General features: G+C 43.1%; 1 protein-coding gene across 1 annotated transcript in view; it reads right to left on the minus strand.

Moving 5' to 3' along the window:
* The window catches only part of CTNNA3 (catenin alpha 3), an 892,356-nt gene that overhangs the window by 744,374 nt on the left and 122,068 nt on the right, over positions 1-25,914 (minus strand). The window contains exon 5 of the mRNA XM_048506869.1: positions 8,604-8,867. Within this exon, the coding sequence (XP_048362826.1) occupies positions 8,604-8,867 (264 nt within the window). The remainder of the gene's footprint in view (positions 1-8,603; positions 8,868-25,914) is intronic.

Genomic DNA, 25,914 nt, shown 5'->3' on the forward strand with positions numbered 1-25,914 from the left:
GGACCACTGGTTTGATCTATCAGGTCTCTTCCTTTGCTGTTATGGTTAACCCCTTGTGGTGAGCAGGCAGCTGTCCTGCCCCTGACAAGAAAACAGCCACTCATCTTTTTTTTGACACCTGAGCACATAGGAGTGCTACTCCAGCATCCAATGTCCTTCCAGAGTAGGGTTCTTATACCCAAAGTGGGGGTGGGGGAATCCCCTGCTTTGGGGCTCCTCCCCCTAGTACCGTTCAGCCTGCCAGTGTGGGGGGGAGACTTCAAAGCAGCAGACTGAGTCCTAGGCCTGTGTTTCTGGTGGCACAACAACATCACTTCCAGAGCACACCAGAAACAACATCATCATGTTACCGACAAAAATGGCTTATACCACAGAGTTTTTTCCCTGAATATCAGAGCATCTCCACGACACTGGCCATATAATGATGTCACTATCAGTACAAACTGGAAGTGATGTCATTTTGTTGCCAACGACAGAAGTCTAGGCCTCAGTTTTCTGCCAGAAAGTCCTTCCCACCCCTGCCTCTTGTGGGGAGGTACCTGGGGAGAGGTGAAGAGAGGAGAGAGGAATTATCTCAATAATGGAGCATACAATTTGGTGTGCATCTCTGCCTGCTAGTGTGGCAGAGTACCTTAACTCTACCTCTGGGACCGGATATTGCTCCTAGGGCTTTCTCTGGCATTGAGCTAATCAGAGAACTGCATACTTTAAAGAGAGTTCACAACATAACCTTTACATAAATCTTCTTTGTTGTTTTATTAAGACCCCTACTTCAGTCATCTCTGTACTCTTCCAGCTCAATACAAAACTTGATTGGTTTGATTTGTATTCTGCCCCATCCTGACTGAGGTCTGGCTCAGAGCAGTTAACATCAAATTCAGTATTTAAAACCTATCCTACATTATAATTGCCTACAGGTTGGAATGTCACGACAACACACTTCTAGCCAATCACCGTCCAGGATTAAGTTCCAGGCAAGCAGCATTTGGAACTAAGTTCTGCACAGTGATTGGCCCACTGCCAGTTCCCTCTGCCACCCACACACCCCAAACACCAAGCTGGGCCCAGTGAGGCACCTGCAGTTTGCCAGCCACTGTCCCCCACTAGGCTCAGCAGCAGTCTGGTCAGTGCCCCTGCCCACCCTCCCTCCCCAAGTGCATCTCTATCACCCAGGCCCAGTTGGACTCTGCACAGCCACCCAGACTCAGTGGCCACTACTCCTGCTAGGTCTTTGCTGTCATGAACGCTGCCCAACTGTCCCACACCTGCCATGGCTTGCGACTATTGGCCCCTGCAAGTCCCTACCCCCCAACTATCAACAGCCCCTCCGAAGCCCCACTGGAAGAGACTCACTGTCAAAGAAGAAGGAGACACAGAATGCAAAAACAGGGGACCGGTTGGGATGGTGCCTGCCATCCCAGGAACAGTCCTTGGCATGTAAGCGAGGTATGGGTACAGGAGGCAGGACAGCTCAGAGAGTCACCTTTGGCCCTGAGGAAAGGGCCAAGGAGTGAGTCAGGGGCCATGATTGACCAACGGCCAGTTGGGGGAAGCAACCCCTTTAAAAGGTTGCAGGAAGAGTAATCCTTCCCTATTTCTAGAGCCCATTTTATTTCACCATTGAATGGGATTACTGCTAGTTACATATAATTTGTTTAAAACCACCACTCTATTAAAAAAAACTTAGTTCACAGCAGTATCTCAAAGCCTTTACAATGACTACCCTAAGATCTTCTTGTAACTGAGGGGAAAGTGTATGTCTCAAAACCAACCAGGCTCCCCAAATTCATCAGAGAGGCAGTGTGGGTCCTCTCTGTTTCAGGAATAGGCCTGTCACATTCCCCACACATATGCCAGGTATCTGGTCGAAGTTGGGGCATTTGAAGCTGCTATTAGTGTGTTTACAAAAAGAAGGAGATCAGTGACTGGATTTGTCATCATCACAGCCAGATAATCATTCGGATAGATATGTGCATCTCCACCATTTGCACTCTCAAGGTGAGTTTGTAAGCTAGTTTGCACAGTCTAGAAGCTCTACTCTCTCCAGAGGTATGCACCTTCTATTGCCTATTTTTCATGCTCTTGTTAGAAGACACAGATGCTCTCCCACAAATCACAAAGAACTCTGTGGCAGAGAGAAGCGCAAAGCCTCTAAGTCATCCCTCTGGCTTGGAAGCCCTTCCAGGCTTATTGAGAGAAATGCTGATTTGGCGTTGGCTGTGATTCATCAGCAGAGATTCTCACAAACTTCGAATTTTTCTCCCCTCAAGTACCCCTTAGTTAAGTTCCAGCAACAGAAGCAATCTTTAACCCCAGGCTTAAATTATACAAAAGTGCATAAAAGTAACACTGGAAGGAAATAACATACAATTGTCTTTGTAGATACATGCACTGCATTTCACAAATGACTTATTATAGACTGTGAGTCATCAGCTCTGACTTCACTTAGATTTAAAAATGAGGAAAGCCCTCTGGTGCAGTTGTGCTTTCCATGAGATGCCCGGCTCAAATCTCATATGTTGCAAACACTTGTAGGCATGTTGAAAGCTCACCTTTCCTTGAATAGATGAAATGTTACAGAACAACTGCCTACCTTCTTTAACGGGATTTATAAAGTTCAGTCATTACATCTATCGCATTACATTGGTTAAATTACTGTCATCCAGCTCCAGAGCATTCTTAAACTCCTGTCAAGTCTAAGTTTCATGTTCATCTCACAGTTTCCCATCTACAAATTCCACCTGACTAGCAATGAATGATATGAAGAAAGGATTCTAGGCAGCGATCGTTGACTAAGCTTTTTCATACATTTCTACGCTATAAACATTTAACGAGGTTGGCTTCCAACAGACTGTTTACTACATCAATTTATTTCATGGCACTTGATTTGCAATGCATAAGCAAGACAGAGCAAAGGTTATTTGAGGTCTTTATCCAGTGCCATTTTTTCCCCTCTATAAATAAAGAAAAATGGAACTGTTTCATTTGTAGAGCATTCTTAAAAGGTTAAATACTCAATCCATTTTGTTTTATCTAAGTCACTCAGCCATAGTTACCATGTGCACAACGTGCAGAAAAGATAGAGAAGTTTACAAATAAAAGACATCTAGGGATTCAGTTCAAAGCTGAGAGTATACAAACCAGTCACTGAGTGTGTTGTAAACATGGGGGGGAGAGATTAGGTCCTTCTCCCAGCATCCACCCTGATGCCCCTTAAAAAGGCATTCCATTAAGCAGTAGGATCTGCTGTCAGAAAGAAGTTCAGCCCCTACCCAAAGCACTTCTACTCATGTGTGATGGAATTGGATCCAATCACAAAAATCTGCATTTATACTCATAAAGCTGAAAACAAATTTAACAGAAACACATGTAACTTACAGCCCCATCCAATGGGGGGGGGGAGCAAAGGGCATTAGGGAGTGATGTGGCCTCACTCCAGGGGTATTTGTCCACCCTGGGGTACTTATCCCAACGGAGTTGGCAGATGTGCCAGCAGCTGCCCATCCCTCAGCCTGCCACTGCAACACTTGGAAATCCGAGCTGTGGTCAGGCTGGGCTGATGATCCAATCAGATGCCAGCCACGGAGGGGGGCAGACTGGGGCATTCCCAGGCAAATCTGACACTAGGGCGAGGAGCACAGAGCCCTGGCTCTTGAACTTATGCCTCCCTTTTGCTAGTGTAAGTCCTGTTCAACCTTTTTCCATTGTACCAGGAAGCCTACATGGGAGTGAGGGGCTGGTGCGCCCACAGTACTGTAGCCAACTGGCTAGCCCATTGAATGGAAGGGGCTGTCAGAGAAATATACACATTGAAGCTCAGTTTGTGAAAACTTCCCTGTTTTTTTTTCTAAGAAGCAAGACTTGCTTGACTCATGTCTCTTATTACAGCTTTTGTGTGGCTCCAATCTACATTGCATGTGCTCACTCCTCTGCCATCCAAACAGGATCATGTCTTAGTAAGTGTATGAACCAGCCTACCATTTTTCTGTCGGAGATTTTCACTCACATGCTGGGTAGCTGAACCAAAGGAACAACAAACTCCTGTAATCACTAGCTATCCAGAAAATACAGTTCTACATTTTTTTGTTCTTATGAAAATATTGATTTAAATTTGAACCATGGCATATGTTCTCAACTGCTGGTTGTGTAATAGTAACCCATTAGGAGGAGAGCCAAATGAGCTGGGAGTTGGTGGGTCCCAGGTTCAGGATGAAGTTGCAGTCCCTCTAAGGATGAGGTGTTCAGGCTGCAGCATTCCTTCCCATGGAATCGCTTGAGGATCCTCCAGTGCTAATTGTAGTTTGGAACATCATTTACCATCTTTCGCTAGTATAACAGCTGCAACATGACAGCAATTTTTTGCCTGCAGCTATAGCAATGTACTTTATGTGGAGTTGCCATTGAAGATTATTTGTTGGACTTAGACAACAGTAGCATAACTGTCAGGCACTGACTGAACTGCTCTGGTACCCAAGTTGTTTCTAAGCACAATTCAAAATGTTAGTAGTCAGCCTTGAAAGTTCTAAATCGATTCAGTCTAAACTTTTTCAGGGAACATTTCCTTGTGTGTGAATGCACTAATTTTCTATGTGTACTAAGATCATCAGCCTGGTCCTGCTCCAGGCCTCCATTTTCTGAGGTCAGACCAGCAGGGGTAAGGGTTTGCACATTCTCTGCAACAGTATTTTCATCATGGAACTCCCTCCCCAGGGCAGGCTACAAGAGTAGCTTGTTTTTCTTCCTCTGAAAAATAGTGAAAAAACTTGCTTTTTCTGAGAGAAGTTTGTTATTTGAAGAGAAGGCTTGGGAAGGTTTTCTGCTTTAAATTTTTGGAATATGTCTCCATGCCACTGTCATCATCTTTGGCAGAAAGTGCCAAGAAATTACAGATAATGTATAGCTACCCTGGAGCATTTTCAAGGCAAGAGATGTTCAGAGGTAAGAACATAAGAACATAAGAACAAGCCAGCTGGATCAGACCAAAGTCCATCTAGTCCAGCTCTCTGCTACTCGCAGTGGCCCACCAGGTGCCTTTGGGAGTTCACATGTAGGATGTGAAAGCAATGGCCTTCTGCGGCTGTTGCTCCCGAGCACCTGGACTGTTAAGGCGTTTGCAATCTCAGATCAAAGAGGATCAAGATTGGTAGCCATAAATTGACTTCTCCTCCATAAATCTGTCCAAGCCCCTTTTAAAGCTATCCAGGTTAGTGGCCATCACCACCTCCTGTGGCAGCATATATTATTATTCCAAACACTCAATCACACGCTATAGCGTGAAGAAGTGTTTCCTTTTATTAGTTATTCTAATTCTTCCCCAGCATTTTTCTAATGAATGCCCCTCTGGTTTCTAGTAGGTATTGTGGAGAAAAGAGAGAAAAATTTCTCTATGTCAACATTTTTCTACTCCCATGTATAATTTTATAGACTTCAATCCATATCCCCCCTCAGACGCCTCCCTCTCCAAACTAAAGAGTCCCAAACGCTGCAGCCTTTCCTCATAAAGGAAGGTGCTCCAGTCCCTCAATCATCCTGCAAGGTTGCCCTTCCTCTGCACTTTTTTTCTATCTCTTCAATATCCTTTTTTTGAGATGTGGTGACCTCAGAACTGGACCACAGTACTCCAAGTGCTGCTGCTCGCGACTCTCACTGCTTTATATAAGGGCATGACAATCTTTGCAGTTTTATTATCAATTCCTTTCCTTGATTATCCCCAGCATAGAGTTTGCTCTTTTTTCACAGCTGCTATAAACACATTTGAGTTGACATTCCCATGGAACCTATCAACTAAGACTTTAAATCCCTTCCCCTTGGTCTGTGACTGATAGCACTGACCCCTGTAAGCGTCAATATGCAGGGCGTGAAGTTTGGATTTTTTGCCCCTATGTGCATCACTTTGCATTTTGCTGCTACATTGAACTGCATTTGCCATTTCTTAGCCCACTCCACCTAATTTATCAAGGTCCGGCTTGGAGCTCCCTGCAAGTAATCCTTTGTGGTTCCTCCACCACCTCTACATAATTCTCCCAGGTATCATCTGCAAACTTGGCTACCACGCTTACCCACCCTCTACTCTATTCCGGAGTCATTTTATGGAATAGGTTAAAGAGCACTTTGGTCCCAAAACGGATCCTTAGGGGACACCATAATTCTTACATCCTCTCTCCATTGTGAGAACTTCCCATTTACACCCACTCTTTGTTTCCTGTTTCTCAACCACTAGTTTTTAATCCATAGGAGGACTTCCCCTCTTATTCCTTCATTGCTGAGTTTTCCTCAACAGTCTCTGGTGAGGAACTCTTGTCAAAAGCCTTTGAAATCCAAGCAGACAATGTCCACCGTTCACCCCTGTCCACATGCCTGTTTACACCCCTCAAAGAACTCTAGTAAGTTTGTAAGACAGGATTTGCCTCTGCAAAGCCATGCTGACTCTTTCTCAGCAGGTTTTGCTTTCTTTTTGTACATGTTTTTCTTATAATTTTATCTTTAATGACAGATTCTACTAATTTACTCAGGAACAGATGTCAAACTGACTGGCCTTGTAATTTCCGGTCCCCTAGATCCTTTCTTAAAGATTGGTGTGACATTGGCCATCTTCCAGTCTTCAGGGATGGAGCCTGATTTCAAGGATAAGTTGCATATTAAAGTGAGAACATCAGCAATTTCATGCTTGAGCTCTTTAAGAACTCTTGGGTGAATGCAATCTGGGCCAGGGGATTTGCAGGTAGCATTTAGTTTTATCAATGGCTGCCAGAACTTCTTCCCCTTTGCCTACCACTATCTTCGTTAGTTCCTCGGATTCGCCTCCTAAGAAGCTTGGTTCAGGTGCAGGAATTTTCCTCACCTCCTCTTGGGTGAAGACAGATGCAAAGAATTCATTCAGCTTTTCTGCAATCACCCTGTCATCTTTTAGCACACCCTTTGTTCCTTTGTCATCTAACGGGCCTACCGCTTCCCTTGCTGGCTTCCTGCTTTTGATGTACTTGAAGAACTGTTTGTTGCTGGTTTTGATGTTCACAGCCATGCGTTCCTCATAATCCTTTTTTGCCTCCCTTACAGCTAACTTGCTTCTCTTTTGCCACCATTTGTGTTCTCTCTGGTATTCTTTATCAGTTAAGTTGGACTTCCATTTTCTAAAAGACATCTTTTTTTCCCTAATAATTTCCTCAACGTCCCTTGTTAACCATGGTGGCTTTCTTTTGGACTGGGCGCTGCCTTTCCTAACCTGTGGAACACTGAACTAAACCAGAGACTGAACTAAAGACTGAATGACTCGCCTCAGGAGCCCCACCTTTAGCAGCCCAGGACAAAGAGTAACCTCTGTTAACCCCTGTTAAGCCCCACCTCCAGCAGTCTCAGCTCCTAGTAGCCTTAGGGAGAAAAAGAGATAACCCCTGCAAACCCCTGTTAAAAATACACTGTTTTAAAAGATGTGGCTTTGAGAAAAGCCCTCCAAAATGAACACCAGAGTCACTCTGTTCTTCCTGGCCCAGGAATTCCTTGGTGGTTTTCCATCCAGAGGTGTATCAAGGACAAATGGCATCCTGCCCCCCCCCATGTGATGGCAGCAGGACTGCCTGCTGCCTTGTTGTCTTTGGGCGCCCTTGACCCCGCCCATGTCATTATCAACATGGGCATGGTCAAGGGCACCTGGCTGCCCCCCTGTCCCCCCCACCCCTTGCTCCTGGCTGGGCTCAGGGGGGCACCCCCAAGCCCCCCCCCCCCCAGCCTCAGTGCTTATAAAAGCAGCTCTCGGAGGCCGAGAGACTCCAGTCACTTATGGCTTCCCCAAAGGGGAAGGCAGAAGGGACTGCTGGCTGGGAGCCCAGCCAGGAGCAGGGGGCAGGGTGAGGAGGGGGTGACCAGGCCAGGCAGCCAGGCACCCTTGACCCTGCCCATGTTGATGATGACATGGGTGGAGTCAAAAGCGCCCGAAAACGATGAGACAGCAGTAAGTCCTTCTGCCTTGCCATCTTCCTGGTCACGTGGGGGGACAATTTTATGCCCCCACGTGACCAGATGGCGTGTGCCCAAGGACATGAGGTATCCCATGTCACCGGGCAGATACACCTCTGTTTCCATCTAAATATTAAGCAGGGTCGCCCCTACTTTGCTTCCAAGGTCTGAAAAGATTGGTCTTGCCTTGGCCACTCAGGTCAGGGTTATCTTTGGTTGCTTTTAGTTATAACTTTCCTCTTTTGTTGATTGTTTGTTATGGCATTTACTGCAATCTTATTTTTGTACTATGTCAGAAACTGCCCTGGGGCGCTCCAGAGTTGCGTGTTAGGATTGCAAATGCATCCAACAAACAAACAAATGTAGTCATTCATTTTAAAAAAAAGTTAGCAGGGTTATGTCAAACCTCCAGGTGATATGCATACATCAAGACCCTGGCTTGCAGGGAGCAACAAAAACACCAATTTAAACTATATCAGCAAATGATGGAGGTGTGACAAGTTTTTAAGAATCTGGCCAAGCAACTGTCCACACAGGTCAACACAATTTGGGCTTCCACGGTGAATCTTTCCACAAGCACTGTGGGCATATAAAAATAAAAAAGGCGAGGCATGTTACCAAGTTCGCTGTAATGTTACATATTCACCTACCTCGAGTTCATCAAGAGCACTTCCAAGCGTGGCTGATGGTGATGCTGGCTGAACTTTTTGATCACTAACTCCTTGAGAAGCATTCGAAAGGATGTTCAGGGCATTCTGTAATTCGTTGCAAACTGAGTCCTTGCTGGCTACAAGAGATGCTACGTCTGAATGTTCCAAACAAGCAGAACAAACTGAATGAAGAAGAGATGAATTTTCCTTCAGAGAGGCACGTGCTGCCGCAATGTCATCTCGCTGATTGTTTGATTTTAAATCCTGCCAGGAAAAGCACAAATGTATGTGAGGGAGGGTATTCCTTATTATTTAAAAACCCTTGCAAATTGACAAGGAACGTAGCAACAAATTAGTTCAATATGTTCTGTATCCACTAAAGAAAAGAAACAGATAACATCCAACAAAGATTGATTTACTGTGTTTTCTTTCTAGCACACTTCCTTGCTCGTTTATAAAATGCCTTGGGTGGAAAGGGAAAAAAATGAATTCTAGGTAAGAGGGAGGAAAAACTTGTTAAGGAAGCCTTCTGAATAATTCGATTGGCCATCAAAACACAAGAACTGCTTTGCTGGGCCCCATGAAATCCAGCAAAACCAGCAGAAGCTGGCCAGATGCCCCTAAGAAACTGATAATAAACAAGCTCGGACAGAAAAAAAACCCCTTCTATTATTTGTACCTATTACCTGCAATCAGGATTTTACAGGTGCAACTCATTCTCCCACCATCTTTCTCAACTGCAAATTCCTGCTCCAGCGCTCTTAACTGTGGCTACAGGGAATATCAATACCAAACTTGACCGTAGTTAATACTACTCAAGTTCCCCATTTTATCAACAAGAAATTATAGCTGAAGGTTCAGTTCAGATGTGATCAGGATTTAGTAAGGATTGTAGTGTACATTTTATTTTATTTCAAATAAACCTCAACAGATATTATGCGCATCTCTACACACAAGGTATGAACATTTTACCCTCGCCTCTTTCCCTAGTGATTATTTGGGTTATTTTCAGTTTCTCCCTCTTGACTGGGATCAATCAAATAATTTGGTGTTGCTCAGGTCCTCTGTCCTGTCATAGTAGCGTGAAAAGAATGTGTCCAGCCAAGGATGCTTTCCCTCCATAACAGCTCTAGAAGAAAGTTTGTGTGGAACAGGACCAAAGTATTTGCCATGGAGAGAAACACTTCCCACTGTGATATGCCTCTGAAGGTGCCAGCCATAGATCTGGGTGAAACATTAGGAGTAAAAACTACCAGAACAGGACCACACACCCCTGAAAACCCACAACAGCTAATTGATTCAGGCCATGAAAGCCATCAACAATATATTTGCATAATGCTATGGTGGTCAAATATTCTAACATGTTCTTGTGGATAAACATATCCATTGGTATGTTTGAAAAAATGTTTAAAATGTTTTTAAACAATGCACACAAGAAAGAGCACATTCAAGGAATGACCTAGGATGTGATCAGGGGCCCTCAGGACAGGAGTGGTCTCAAATGTCATTTAACCACCCCCAGGCTCCATCTGAGCATGCCAGGCCCCTGATTTCCATCTAGTTGGTTTCAAGTGAATGCTAAAAATGAGTAGGTATGAAGTCAGTTCATGGCTGACATGAGATTTGAACTGTATACTCCCTATGCAAGTAAAAAAAAATTCTGCAATAGAGCACCACACTGGGCTAAGGCAGAATTTGCTTCCTCCACACAAACACCGCCCCCCAAAAAACTAAGAGTTAAAAATGTAGAAAGGAGAAAAAATAACAGCAATGTACTTTGATATGTGATATCTCACAAGAAGACTTCACAAAAATTTTAGATGCCATTTTGGGTTTGCCAAGGCAATCCCAAATCAAGGACCACACTTTTGTAAAATCCCCAATGATACAGGTGGAGGTGGAAAACATAAGGCTTACATGTTCCTTCAGGTCAATTAATAGGTCTTTTAAATTATACATATGTCTAGGGCCCTTTCCCCACTTACCTTAAGCCCCGCGCTACTCTCCTAAAGTAGCGCGGGGTCCAGCTGCACTCCCCACTTCAGGGGTGGCAAGAACGCAGCGGCCCCAACGCTGCCTCACTCGCGCCCCCTCAGCGCGCGTAATTCCTGGTACCTTTTCAACTGCCGCCTTTTGATGACCCCGCGCAGAGTGTGGGGTCGTGGGGAAGCCAGGGTGCGCGCCAGGAATTGCGCGCGCTGGAAATTGCACGCAGCAACCCTCCGACAAGGGTAAGTGGGGAAAGGGCCAAGGGTAGGTTATAGCCAATGCGGCATATAGTTGTTGCTCGGTTACATACTGTCACTCTCCAGAAAGTGTCAGGTAAGGCTAAGAAAGAGCTAAGCAAGCCTGAGTGGTGTAGTGGTTAGAGTGCTGGACTAGGATTTGGAAGATCTAGGTTCAAATTCTCACTCTGCCAGGGATGCTCAATAGGTTGCCTTGGCCCAGTTACTCTGAACTAAACCTACCTCACAGGCTGATGCTGTGTGGTTATAACGGAGGAGGAGTACTCTGGGGAGAAAAGCAGGACATAAATATCTAAAAAAAACAGTGATAGTCAATTTGTGATAGCTGCTACGGCACTGAGGCAAAAAGATGTGGTAGGAATTCCAGTAAGATAGTTTTTCTATCCTTTTCCTGACTGAAACGCTTTTAAAGTATATCCCTTATAGCCGTATTAACCTTTAAAAACATTAAGATTTTGAGCTTCACTGCCGCAAAGTTTCTTCCTAATTATGCTCTGCAGGAATCCCAACACCCTCTAGATACGCACTGATGGCCACCAGGATGCCATGCTTCAGTTGGTGAAATATTAGGGACTTGACTTTTCATTTCCCAGTACACATACATATTTCTTCCTCCTCATACACACACCTGCGCACGTATTTGTACAGAAGTGAGAAAGAAGAACCGATTATCTATTACAGCATCAGGCATTTTCCCCCCCAGAGATCATGCTGTTCTTCTTAATATCATTTGTTATATGAGCGCTGGCTTGTTCTCAAATACTTTCAATGTAAGTTTTTTTTAAAAAAATCAGATCAATAACCTCTTAAAGAATTGCCTTTCTTCATATTGTCCACTCTGTTTCTGCTGGTTCCTGGCTTCAGTCTACCATAAGCAGCTTAAAATATTTAAAATTTATCCGTATCTTGGTGTCCAGTTTAGCTCAGACCAGCTGATTTTTAATGTCTAGGTTCACAGTAAATGGTCGAGGAAATACAAACAGAAATCTCTGTAAGTGATGCTGTGAGCCTCCAAGTGGAATTTGGAGCTCTCCCAGAATTATGATTGATCTCCAGACTACGGAGATCAGTTTAACTGGAGGAAATGGCACCTTTGGAGGGCAGGTTATATTGTATCACATCCGTACTAAGACTCCTGCCCTCTCATTTCTCTTCAGAGCATAAAAATCTGCTGAGAATCCTGACGTTTCTAAGTTCTACCTTTCCAGGCACCGCTTCTCCCATGAATTTGCCAAGCCAGAGCTGCCAAAGGAAGATGTTACCCACACATATCTGTATAACCATTCCAAAATGGATCAAATTAGTCATTAGTTGTTGCCCATTTGACCAATAGCTGTCTTCTCTAGCCCAAGTTTATATAATGATTATACCCAAAGACCTCCTAAGGTCTGGCCCTGTGCAGAAATCCATCTGCATACTGATGTATGAGAGTCAGTGTGATGTAGAGATTAAGAGTGGGATACCCAGGTTCATATTCCCACTTGTGCCATGGAAACTCACTGGGTGATCTTGGACCAGTCACATGCTCTCATCCTAGTCCACCTTACAGGGTTGTTGTGAGGATAAAATGGTGGAGAGGAGAACACTTTGAATCCCCGTTGAGGAGGAAGGCAGGGTACAAATGAATTAAATACAATTTAAATAAATTAAATAAATGTGGGCTCACTTTGTATGGAGACGATACTGGAGAAGAGTGAGCACAAGCCCTGCTCCTAGCCTCTGAACAATCACTGAGTCATCTGCACTGTGCAAATGTGCAAAAGAAACACCTGCAAACATGCCCCTTCCCCCTGTTCAGAAAGCATCATCACTAATGTCATAGGAATTTCCTCCATGTTTTTGCACACCTATGCAGAAACTCAGAGATCAAATAGGGGACAGGCCCAGCAAGGTGGTGCCCTTTCCCTCCCTGTAGTGTGAGGTAACAAGCTGAGATGAGTCATCTGCACTGGGCTATATTGCACCCTGGTCAGATTCCTTCCCAATGGGGCAGGATGCAAATCTAGTGACCTGCTGAAAATTTTCTCTTCACTGCTGCAGTATCTCCAAGTGCAGTGCTTTATGTTTCCCCCATAGGAGACCATGGATATTGTTCATTCTATGAGAGAAAATAAAAGGGAGTTCTCAGGCACCTAATGGGATAGTTCAATGTGATCCTTGGTGACCCCCAAATCCCATCAGTTGAGAACCAAGCCTGTTCCAATGAGCTCAAGATTATACTGTATTCTGTCTCTTGGTCATACTCGATAATGTATTGTTGAAGGTTTAAGCATCCATTTCCTCCAGGAAAACTGATCTCCATAGCCTGCAGATAAATTGCAATTTTGGGAGATTTCCAGGTCCTCCCAGGAGGTTGGCAACTCTAGTAGTACTAATATAATCTGCCCATAATAACAAGTGGATGAACTGTTCAACTGTTGTTTAATCAACCTGAATTCTGACTGTCAAAGACTGAACAGAGGTATATTGAGATATTAGGTTCATGCAGCATATAGTGCTGGACCTAAACACTGTTATGTTTTTGCTGGGAATATCCTCAGGTCAGGTGGAGAGCTGTGTTGTGAAATTCTGTGCTTCCCATGAGCCCTTGGGCCTAATTCAGACAGGAGAATGGAAGCTTCGAATTCCCTCCATGCTGTTTTCCAAACCTGAAATAGCCCAGAGGGACAACATAGTGATGAGCTCCATGTTACATTTCCACAATAAGGCAAAATAGCATCTTTACCTTGAGTTGTTTCAGGTCAGCAAAATGGGGGAGGGGAGCATGTAGGTCTTTCTTTCCACATACCATTGTTTCCACCCAAATCAGGCCTTCACATACATGGGAACACACAGAATTTCCCTGGGGACACTCCAAGGAATTCCCCTGGGGACACTCCAAGGAAAAATGCCATGTGTCTTTATGCTATAGCCTTATCAGGATTAACGTTTTGTTTAGGTTGGCAGGAGGCTATTTAAGGAAAAATATATATTATTTAGAAAGGGGAAACTGCAAAAAAAAAATCACACCTGTACATATGAACTTAATATTTTCAAAATATGTGTTTTGTGTAACCAGCAAATATTTACAGTCTGCCCATAAAGGAAAAAAAATCCTAAGCCCCTGAGTTCTGTACTGAATGTTAATGCATTTGTATATGATAGATTTAATACAAGAACTGAGAATAAATGACTTTCAGCAGCTGCACTCTGGACCTATAAATCGCTCTTAGTACTACAAAATCTATATAGAGAAAGAACAGCTGTATAATTTACAGCATCAGCATTTGTCAAAAAAAAAGAGCTGCAAATACTGGTTCTTCCTTCCCAGCTTCAAAAGGCAGTTTCCTATAAAAATTAGAAATGATCTTTGCAAAGGGCCTACTTGGATAAATACATTTACGGTCTTCAAATTTCAAATTGCTACTTAGAACACATCATCCTTTTTAACCTCCAGCAGATTTAAGAGAAATTCGAACGGCATAAACATCAAGGCCTTTTTAATATACTGTTTAAAATGCTTTAAATTCATTAGCATTTACCTTATTATGCACTGCTAAGAACTATGCTTTGGTAAACACTGAGAGGATGGGTAAGGTAGCAACTTGAAGCAACTTCAAGTTGTCACGGCCTCTTTCCCCATCCATTATTTTACTGACAAGCCTAAGACAAATATTTTGTGCTCGTACTTCAGGTTGCTCCAAGTTTCAGAAATACGGCTCACCTCCAGATAATAAAGCACCTGCTCCAACCGTATTTGAATTATTCAGACACCTGGCCAGCCCACCCAAAATGGCTAGGCTCAGTTGTTAGCATGCAACAGATTGTTCAATAAATCACTCTTGGTCATGGAAGGAGTGACCACAGTTATTCTGTTTTCTATTGTTAAGACTGATTGACAGGGCTGATTGGCTGCCATGAAAAATTCTCGGGAGAGTTCTTACCCTAACACACATACAAAAAACCCCCACCAAGAATGCATTAAATGTCCTAAAAGGGAGTGCATATGATTGAACATTTAGCTGAAAATGGCAAGAGCATTTCTCATGAATGGACAAACAAAACAAATTGTGGTCATGTTAGTGCTGCAAGGAGAGCCCATTTTAATTACCCTGTCTGTAATGGTGCATATCATCCATTAGTGTTCTGGATAACAGATCTTCTGAACAGCGCTGTAAACTGACATCACAGCACCAATGGCCTCATTAACACTACGAAGCTTGAGATATTGCTTGTTTACTCTGCAGATTGCAGCATATTTTCTTTATGTTCAGGCTTCCTACACATGCAGGCACAACACATTAGCTCACATCATGGATATTCTTAGACTGCTGATAATTTTGCTTGGCACCAGCTCCATCAGGTGCCTCCAACTCTGAGGCAGCAAAGACAGCTATTTGTTGCCTTCACTCAAAGACAAACATCCTGCATTTGAAATCAAACGTTATCAAAGACTTCAAAATTCAGTTTTGAAGAATGGCATTAAAACTCCAGGAATAATCTATCTGTTCTTGGCTGGATGCCCACAGGGTACAGTCAAATTCATTCAGGAAGCGTAAAGAGTGGAGTCAACACCACCAAGGGGGGACAAGAGCCAGCCTTGGATAGATCTAAGGCTGGCTCCAGTGGTAGCTAGAGAGCCAGACTCTTAAATACTGGAAAAGGCTCAGATAAATCCAGCCAGGCCCCACCTCATAGCACAAGGAGGGCTTTTTAAAGGTCCTTGCTCATATTTCAAGCCCAGAATTGCTGCAATATACTGCAACCTTCTGGCAGTTCCTCTGGCATCTCTAGGAGTGGGTCTTAGTGACCTTGGAGGATGCTGGGAGGACAGGTCTTCCATGAGCTTGGCTGAATGCTGAGTGGGAGTGCTGGAAGACATTCACTGGATTCTGGAGCAGAGTTTATGTTTCCTTCCCCCCTTCCCCCTAATCTGTTCTTCTTGAATAGGGTTGCTTGCTTAAGCAAGCTGTGAGAAGCTGTATCATTCTGAAACTGGATAGTTCCTCATTGATGATTAATGAGTGGTAACATGGCATTGTGGAGAAGGTTTATGTTTTATGCCTGCATAGGGAAACAGGGGACATTTAAAATGAGAATATTTCTCTCATGGCAATATGAGGAGGAGAATATTACAGTTTATAATGCTTTTTTATTGTCAACAAACATTTTAAATCCCCTCCTCCAGAATTCTATTCTAATTACAGAAACAACATGTCTTTCTGGGAATTAAAGTGTACTGCTGAAAGCAAAATCACTCCTGGAAACACATGGCCACTTTTGCAGCATGGGAGCATGGGAAGGAGCGAAGAGGTATCCAGCCAATATAAAAGAAATGTGATATGTTCCATTGTTCATTGATAAAGCTAATTATAATGGCTTAGGAGCTTCTGAACAGCCTCCTTCTCCTCCTTCTCCTACTACTGAACTGGTAGTCTCATTAATATTATCTGTAGCCCAGCCCAAGAAAGACCATAAATTAAATTGTACAATCTTCAGTAAATGCATTTGGAGTTCAACATAAAGATGGACAGCCCCGTCCAGATGGGAGAGGACAAATGGCCACAGGGTGCAATGCACTTGTCCACTGGTGCAAGGGGCATCCCTGCTGGCAGACGGAGCAGAGGCAATGGTGTCTGGCCACCCCCCGGCTCCATAGTGGTGGAACCCAGAAGTCTGGGGCACCGTAGAGTTTCCACGCTGGCACATGGGGAGGCAGAGCAATACCAAAGGTAGATCCAACATTAGTCGGCTTCCACCAGCATTCCAGCCCAGGAACATTAGCCCCCAGATCTTTGGCCTTACACTGCAAGGAACTGCAGCATATGCCATTATCACCAATGGGGTGATTTGGGTGGTGGAAGGGATTTTGAGTTTTCCTCCTTTCTGCGCCACCCAAAGTCCCTCGGAAGGTGGCATGGCATTGCCTTCACCACCGCGTGGCACTGCCTTCACCACTGCGTGGCACTGCCTTCACCACTGCGTGGCACTGCCTTCACTGCCTCTGGCCATTGCAGCACTCTCCTCTCTGAACTGGATAATACTGTGAAGCTCATGAAACACAGCTTTTTGAACTGAGAAGGAAAGCTGCCTTCATAAAGATCCCCAATACAACACTTGCTTCTTCAGTAAACTTCAGAGGCATCAGATCTCATGAACCCAAGGGGAGAGAAATTTGGAAACTAAGCCATTCTTAACCAATTAATTATTCTTTCATTCATTTGCTCAAGAAGGTGTATGTTCTTTGTGAATATGTAATTTAAACATAATCTGAAATCACACTGAAGTTGTGAAATTGATATATATGCATGAACTTTTACACATATGGCATGCCATTTCTGTGTCTACAGAAGAATCACATATAGCCCTGTTGAAGGGACTGCATGAATAAAACCTAGCCATTTTGCCCACCTCCTTTCATGCATTTTTGAGTGAAAGAGATGCATGAAATCTCTTGAAATCCAAAATGCATGAAATAGGTTGTGATTTTTATTCAAATGGAAACAGGTAGGTGATGTTTGCCAGATCGGCATGCATAGTAAGGAACTGATATCAGGACCCATCAAAAAGGTGCTAGTGGTCAGACAAATGTCTGTTGGAGGAAACCGCTTAAAAATTTCACATCCAACGTGTTAGTTTTTAAAGATTCCACAGAGATCCCTGTGCTAATTCGTGGAAACCAAATTCCATCCGTAATCCAACTTTGTCTGCAACTGTCACTTTTTGCAAAGGTAACTCTGGAGTCATATTTATTTATTTAAATATTTAAACCCTGCCTTTCCTTTGCGGTTCAAAAAGGTTCAAATTAGCTTTAAAAGGGGCTTGGACAGATTTATGGAGGAGAAGTCGATTTATGGCTACCAATCTTGATCCTCTTTGATCTGAGATTGCAAATGCCTTAACAGACCAGGTGATCGGGAGCAACAGCCGCAGAAGGCCATTGCGTTCACATCCTACATGTGAGCTCCCAAAGGCACCTGGTGGGCCACTGCGAGTAGCAGAGAGCTGGACTAGATGGACTTTGCTCTGATCCAGCTGGCTTGTTCTTATGTTCTTATGTTCTTATGTTCTTAAGGCTTACAGCCTCATCCAAGATGCGGGGGGGATCTGCCAGTGGAAGTGGTATGCAGCCACATCAGCGAATTTGCTCTCCCTGGAGTACTTGCCCCAGCAGAGGTGTGAATCTGCCAGCATGCAGCTGCCGCAGTCCTCCCTGCTGCTGGGATGCGCTCCCACAGCCAGCCCTTGTCGCCATTGTACCAGTGGTCCAGGCTTGGGACTTACACCACCAAAAAGGTGCTGTAAGTCCATTAAGCCCAATGGGGGCTTCCTTTTTCTCAATGCAAGCCTCCCCATGCTGCCAGGAGGCCTCCATGGGAATGGCAGCCCAGTGCAGTCACCTTGCCACAGCTGAGTGCGCAGCCCCTTGGATGACACTGTTTCAAGTACAAATTTCAAATACCGAGAGCATGATGAAACCCCCACTTATCCCTCTCCAAATGACTGAAGTCTACGTTCTATTAAAAGCCCTAACAAATGGAATGATCTTGCAGTGTCTTCTGAAGGCTTCCACAGATGGTGATCTTCCATCTCCTCAAGGCGAGCCTCTTCTATACAGAGGGAGCTACTACAGAAAAACCACAGATTTCTGGTCAATGCAGGGTAGACTACCTTAAGGGAACAGAATACAGGACTTGAGGGCCGCTGCAGGCACGCTTGGGTCGCATTTCAAAGAGGATAGAAAAGCAAGCTCATCAAGAGTACTTTTTATTATTTGATTACATTGTTAGTTTGAACTGATTGTGTGCTCTGTCCTTGGGTTGTTGAGAGAAAGGCAGTAAAGAAAGGCAAAAAAAATTCTAAATAAATTAAATAGTTTGAGAAGCTCTTCTGAAATTATTCTGGTTACTTTATTTAAGAAAGAAAGAAAGAAAGAAAGAAAGAAAGAAAGAAAGAAAGAAAGAAAGAAAGAAAGAAAGAAAGAAAGAACGAACGAACGAATCCAACTAACTTAACGAATCCTAACGAATCCAACTAACGTAACTAACGAACGAATCTAACGAATCTTAACGGTAACTCCAATCCAACTAACGTAATCTAACTTAATCCAACGGTAACGAATCTAACGAACTTAACGGTGGTGCAATTCAGTTTCATGGGACATCTGAAGAGGTCACCATGAGCCACTTGCTACTTTGCAAAATAATACAGAGGTCCTTATAGCAGGGACCATTAGAAAATGGGGTTAGCCAAAGCTTTTTTAAAAAGATGAAAATGGCAAACCACTCATCAAACCCAAGGTTTTCTGAAGGCGTCATTATTAACGTATTAAACCCAGACACATACCTCCTGATAATAGCATATACACTCAGGTTCAGTCTGAGAATCAATACAAGTCAGTTGCAATATTTCCAAGTTACTGTAAAACGACTGAAACTCTGAAGATATTTTCTGCTGCTGGCAAATGGTTCATTTTTGCTCATATTAGAACTTTGAGTTTTCCCATCCACAAATTAATCTGCGCTACAGGTCGCAATTGTTCTACGATTTTGCCACAGGACAGAATAGTGAAGCGTTCCATGGTAGATGAGCCTAGGCAGACCTACTATTTCTACTATAAATGCTCAAAGGAGTGGACACTCATATTATTGCATTTTTCTTGGTGATACATCATTACTTAGTTTCCCTGTTTGCCAGGTAAAGAGATAGGAAACATTATTTTGTCGTCCAAGATACTAGTTTCCCCAGAAATGTTCCTCTTACAACTGTCAGTTAAAGTAGTAACTTCCTCTCAAGCACAGCAAAATGATACAGTTAAGGGGCAACTACATCAAGAATCTGGGATCTCAGCGCCACTTAAAAATAACGAATCTCTTTTGCTGTGCTGGTCATCTGACATAAAAACTGTATAGTCTTATTCCATCGATACAGAGCTGATGAGACTCAAACTGTGCCTGATGCACAACATTCAAGTCTGTCCTTTATAGCACAGCTAGAGATCCTTACTTGTATAGTTTGTTTGGTATAATTTCATGTTTTCATACTGCCCAGGAATCCCCAAAATGGAGCACACTCCAGTAGCACAATATACGATGTAACTCATTCTGCGCACCATGTATGATGAAGTCATTAATTTATCTTGGGGAGGAAATTTTTCAAAAGCTTTTAGAATTTCTCTTTATCAGTTGTGACTGTCTTTTAAAAAAACTGGACTCAATCCCCACATATGGATTGTTTCACTTTGTTTTCCCACGGACAGTTGAAATCACACCTATGAAGTCTTATGCTGCATCCAGTTAAACAAACTCAAGCTGACAATGTTTTTTTTTTAAGAAGTGTGCGTTCAGGCTTAGAAATTTGACCCTAGAAAAAGGAATTTGTTGTCTTTAATACTTTAAAATTACACAATAAAATCACAATTTAATCCATTTAAAATAACCCTCCAATGAACATAGTTAAAACAATTAAAAACCAGAATTAAAATATATACAAAATATAAAAACACCAATTAAAAAATGGTTAGGAAGGAGAGCTCATTGAGGGAATGCCAAATGAAACAAGCAAGCAAGCAGTGCATTTTACCTGCTTTGGCTGATAAACCAGCTAAAGCTGATCCTTCAATAGTGTGACCTAATCATAGCACTCCATGCTCTGATTATACCAGTGGTGAAGCCACCAGGGGACGCGGGGACGCAACGCACCGGGCGCACCGATTCTGGTCACGTGGGGGTGGAAAATCCCCCCACCCCCTCTGCAGTACCCCCATGCCCCCCCAAGGCTCCCCCACCCACCCCTTCCGTGGCGCCCCCCGCCCCCCCTTGGCGCACTTCCCATTTACTTTTAGGAATGGAATATCCCAAAGAAGAAGCCTGCCTGCATTGCCTGGGCCTGGCGGGAACTACATTTCCCAGGGGTTCCTAGGAAATTTAGTTCCCACCAGGCCCAGGCAACGCAGGCAGGCTTCTTCGGCCTGCTCCTTTCCTAAAAGTAAGTGGTGTGGGGTGCTGCGGGGGGGTGCCGTGGAGGGCGGGGAGGCGGGGGTGGGGGGGCTGCAGGGGGCAAAAAAGCCAGAGTGTGCATCAGGCAAACTCTGGCCTAGCTACGCCTCCAGATTATACCCAAAGATTACTGTAATGTGCTTTATCTGGGGCTGCCTTTGATAAGGGTCTGGAAAATCTAGCTCATTCAATATGCACCTGCCAGGCTATTGATAGGGGCAGGGTACAGGAATTGTATCACTTCAATGCTGAAAGATCTACACTGGGTGCCCGTTTGCTTCCAAGCACAATTAAAAATGCTGGTTCTTAACTTTAAAGCCCCAATAGCTGGGGGACAGGGTACCTGGCTGGCCAGTTTTTCCATATTAGGGATGCTAGTTCCAGTTGGCCATTTTCTACAGGTGAATTTATCTCTGTCACCTAGAGAACACATGTAATCCCAGGAAATCTTCAGTCAGTACCCAGAGACTGGCAACTCAATCCCGTGTTGTCCAGCCCACCAGTTATGATCTGCCTCACAAACCCTGCTCCCTGTGTGCCCCCACCTTTACAGGTAAGGTGGGTGGCAACCAGAGATGGTGATTTTGGTAGTAGCAACTCACTTATGAAATGTCCTTCTCCTTGAGGCATCCCTACTGCCTATGTTTCCTTTAAATCTGAACCAAAACACTTTTATTCACCCAGGCTTTTAATTAAGGAGTTGATCTTTTATCTCTATTTTAGTCCTGAAACTTTTATTTTGAGCTGTCAGTCATCCATTCTTATGGTTCATGTTTTTATGCTGGGCTAAGATTTTAATGCTGGATTTTAATTAACATCTTTTAATTTTTGTTTTTTATAATTTTTATGTTGTGTCTTGGGTAGGTTCCTGGAAAAGCTGAACAGACATTTTCTATATAAAAACAAATAAAGGGATGTGTCCAACCTACATCTTAGCACACAATTTGTAAAAAAAAGTACACTGCCAAAAATACAAATGGAAATTCTAAATAGAAACATTGTCAAACATGTTAGAATAGAGATTTTTTTAAACATCAACATGGGAAACTGGAAGTTTCTAGAAACCAAAACCACAATATGTCGACCCATATTCAAGAAATAATTTTTAAAAATTAAATAATCTTCTTGGCAAACGAACCCAGGTTTTCCCATGAAGATTAATGGAATGAGCAACCTCCTGGAGAACTCCCTTTAGTGTCCAGCTTGCTTTCAGTCAGTTGTAAATATGGCAAAGAAATTATCTGTGGCTCTGAATGATTATCTTCTCAAAGTTATGGCCAGATGTTGTTGAAAACACTAGTGGGTATGTTTCTTCCTTTCTCGGTACTGTGGATTTTATATCACAATGTATTAAACCAATGAGGTGAGTCGAAGCAATTTATGTATGTTTAATTTCTTAATGGAATTAGACTTCTAGCAAACATGGCAATTTTAGGAAGAAACCAAGATTACCACTCTGCCATGTTATTTCTATTTAGAATAGCCATCTAGATTTATGGCAATGCACTTTTTTTTAACCAGTTCTGTGCTCAGATTTAGGTTAGAAATATATCCCTCCTATATTGAATGACATTATTTATTTGTTTGTTTGTTTGATTGATTATTTTTATACCGTCCACCCCCGAAGGTCTCTGGGCAATGTACAACATGTAAAATTCAATAATTGAAACCCAATTACAAACAATGAAACCAATTACAAACAATTACAAACAATGAAACCAATTAATAAATTAATAAATACAACACCAAAATAGCTGGCAAAAGGGTAATCCACTTTGTATCACGAGGGTAGATATGGTGGGGTAGCAGCATCAGATAGACACATTTCACCCACCAGTTGGAATATGGGGGATGGCAATTCAACAGCTAACCTCCCTTAAAGGCCCAGTGGAATAATTCAATTTTGCAAGCCCTGCAGAACTGTTCAAGGTCCCACAGGGCATGGACAGATGGTGACAAAGAGTTCCACCAGGCAGGGGCCAGGGCACTGAAGGCCCTGGTCTGGGTAGAGGCTAGTCGTATCATCGAGCAGCCCGGGACCACCAGTAAATTGGCCTTTGCAGAGCACAGAGGCCAAGTGGGGACGTAGTTTTGCAGTTTTTCCATAAGGAAAATAATTTCAAAAACTTTTCAGAGAATGCTGGAACCTTCTGTTTTTCCTGAGAGTTTATTTCATGCCTTTGCCAAAGAGTGAACAAAACCATAATAAGGTTATATGGTTCCTTTGGTGATTATTAATTTTACACGTCCTTTAATGAACAAACGCGGCTGTTCAATAACATGATTAAAATGATTGGACTAATGACACAATAACCAGTCAAGCCATATTAGTTAGTAAAATTACACAACACGCTATTTTAATGCAGTCGCGTGTCGTTGTCCTCCCAGTCATTGTAAAGAACATGTCAGACATGCGGTAAAATTGTTAGTTAAAATTGAGCCATAAAACAAACTTTCCACCTTTGTATTTCACCAAGCTAGAAAATGCTTAATTACAATTTCAGATGGTTCCACTGTGTCATAGTCCTTCTGAGGCAAAGCAGCTAAAATGGAAATGCTCTCTTCTTAATTGAGTGATCTCATGCAAGCATCTCTGACCCTGGACCTCTTAATGGGGAAGTTTGGTTGTGTTCTGCAAGAAGTGCATTTGATTTTTTTTTCCTGGCATTCTCCTAATAAGGTTTTCCTGGTCTCCTGTTATAAAGGACATGGGATGGAACAACAAGCTGCAGAAACAACTTGAATGACTTTGAACTGCACCTGGGAACTAACTGGAAGGCATCTCATCTTCTAGCACTAAGATCTCAATTAATAACCTGGCTGTCATGTGCTGAACCAGTTGACATTTCAGAGCCTTTCTTATAGGGAGTCCCAACTCACTGCCGTAATAAGTCATTTGGAACTTTGTTTCCTCTTTTTCCATAAATAGGGTGAACTCCTTGGTATCTTTGTCAATCAATAATTTCAAACAAATTACAAGGTACATTCATTAGAGAATGAAGTAGACATTTCAATCAGTCAATTTCCCCTCCAGTAAAACTCTAGATGCAATTAGTTACTAGACTGCATCCAGTTTTTGATTACTGAGCATATTAACTCAACTGTCCTGATAAAATTCTCAGTGATTGTCCTGTGTAGAGGTCAGACAGGATAGAAATGTCTTAGTGTTACCTTCTACCATTAATCTTTACATATGAATGTAGCGCAGCATAGTCTATAAAAACACAAATAAACCATCTTTTTGTGTTTATCGAGCAGTAGGTAGAGATCAATAGGTCAGCTGTAAATATAAAGATGTCATTTATCTGAGCAAACATTTAGTGGCTAGAAGTATTTTATCTTAATATTTTAGGCTAATTTAAGCATTTTCCATTATTCATTCAAAGACTATCTAATTAGTGATCCAGAACCTCAGTATTTACAAAATCACCTGGAGATGAGTCATATCTTGGCGGAAGAGCATATAATTTTTATGCTTTAAAGGTCCTTGAGACCCTGGAGACACTCTGCCAGTCAGAATAGGCTAGATTTCATTCGATGGATCAGTAGTAAGAGAATAAGACAATTTCTCATGTTCACATGTTCCAGAACAAGTGGTTGGAACATGAAGATGAAGAACGTATAAGAGAGATATACAATGAGTGACTGCACAGGGCCACTGAGAGGGAGGACTGTGAGGAGCAAAATTCTAGGGGCCCAAGTGGTAGGATTCAAATAATTTAACAACCAGTTCTGAAAGGACTCAGTGGTGGGATTACAGCCAGTTATCTGAACTAGACCAAAAATTAGCTACCAGTTCTACTGAATAGGTGCGAATAGGTTGAATCCCATCACTGGGCCCAAGTCAGCGGGAGAGCCCCTGAAGCCAGCATCATCTGCAGTCACAGAATGCATTCTCTTTCTTTTAAACTAATGCAATACTGATCTGCAGCCTTTAGGGACACAATGATGGCAAAACACAGTAAAAATTAAGAAGGTTTGTTCCAACTCAGCTGGCTTGGCCTTTTTTCAGTGTTTACTAGGAGGCTGACCAGTGGCGTAGCGCTAAGGGAACAGGGGTGCGCAATGCACTGGGTGCGTGCTGGTGTGGGGGTGTGGCAGGGACATGGTGGGGTGTTCCAGGGGCGGACAGGGGCATGGCAGGGACACAGGGTGCATGTGTGTCCCAGGTGCAGTTCTCCCTTACTCCAGCCCTGAGGCTGAGGGAAAACCATGTCAATCTGATGCTGCTAAGCCAGCACTGGAGCAAAGCAAGCCAAGCCAGGACAAGCTACAGCCATTGCCAAGATGCAGACTTTTAATAAGGATGTTGTCTCCAGCAGTTTATGGTTTCCCTCTCCCTTCAGTTCCACAACCAGATATTGCCGAGAGGCAACCTTGCTAGTGTGTGGTACCAATTAAAAAATTGTTGTCTTCTCCTTAATTTGTCTCTGTTCCATACTTTTCTCCCCCTTTGTTTTGCTCTCTTCCTTTCGTTATCTGCCATTTCTCTATCCCCACTTCTGACTTTTCTCCTCCCGCTTTATTTTTCTCAACTCCTTCTGATATCCACCCTGAATTGCAAGTTAGTAGAACATATTTAATGGTAACAAACTAGTATAGTACTATGTTAATATTATGAACAAAAGGGGGAGTTAATATTTCCCCATAATCTATCCAAGCAGTAAAAGGATGCCCTCTCATCCTTTGCAAGAATGACAACAGAATATTACCAGTAATCTGTCTGAGTGGTAATAAAAGAGGTATGAAAGTTAGAACTTCGATTAGTTTCTATCGCAAATAGTGCTGGTGGAAATCTGGGCCATAATAGTCCAATTCCTTTCATTTTTGGCCCTGAAACGCCCACAATCATCTCATTTTGAGATTCCTAGTGTTACTTTATGATGAGTTATGCCTGCCACAAGTGGACAAATGGACATGCGGATTCTTTTATTATTTTGTGTTTTTAAGTGTATCTGCTCCAATCTCAAGACTGTGCTGTTGACTGACACTGTTAAAAGGGAATAAAACTCTGCACCAGGTCCAGTCAATCCAAAATGGTAGTGACAGCTCCCTGGCTGGGTCACACTGGGTGGTCTGAGCCGAGGA

The sequence above is a fragment of the Sphaerodactylus townsendi genome, linkage group LG08 (genome assembly GCF_021028975.2).
Source record: "Sphaerodactylus townsendi isolate TG3544 linkage group LG08, MPM_Stown_v2.3, whole genome shotgun sequence".
In the NCBI taxonomy this organism is placed as follows: domain Eukaryota; kingdom Metazoa; phylum Chordata; class Lepidosauria; order Squamata; family Sphaerodactylidae; genus Sphaerodactylus; species Sphaerodactylus townsendi.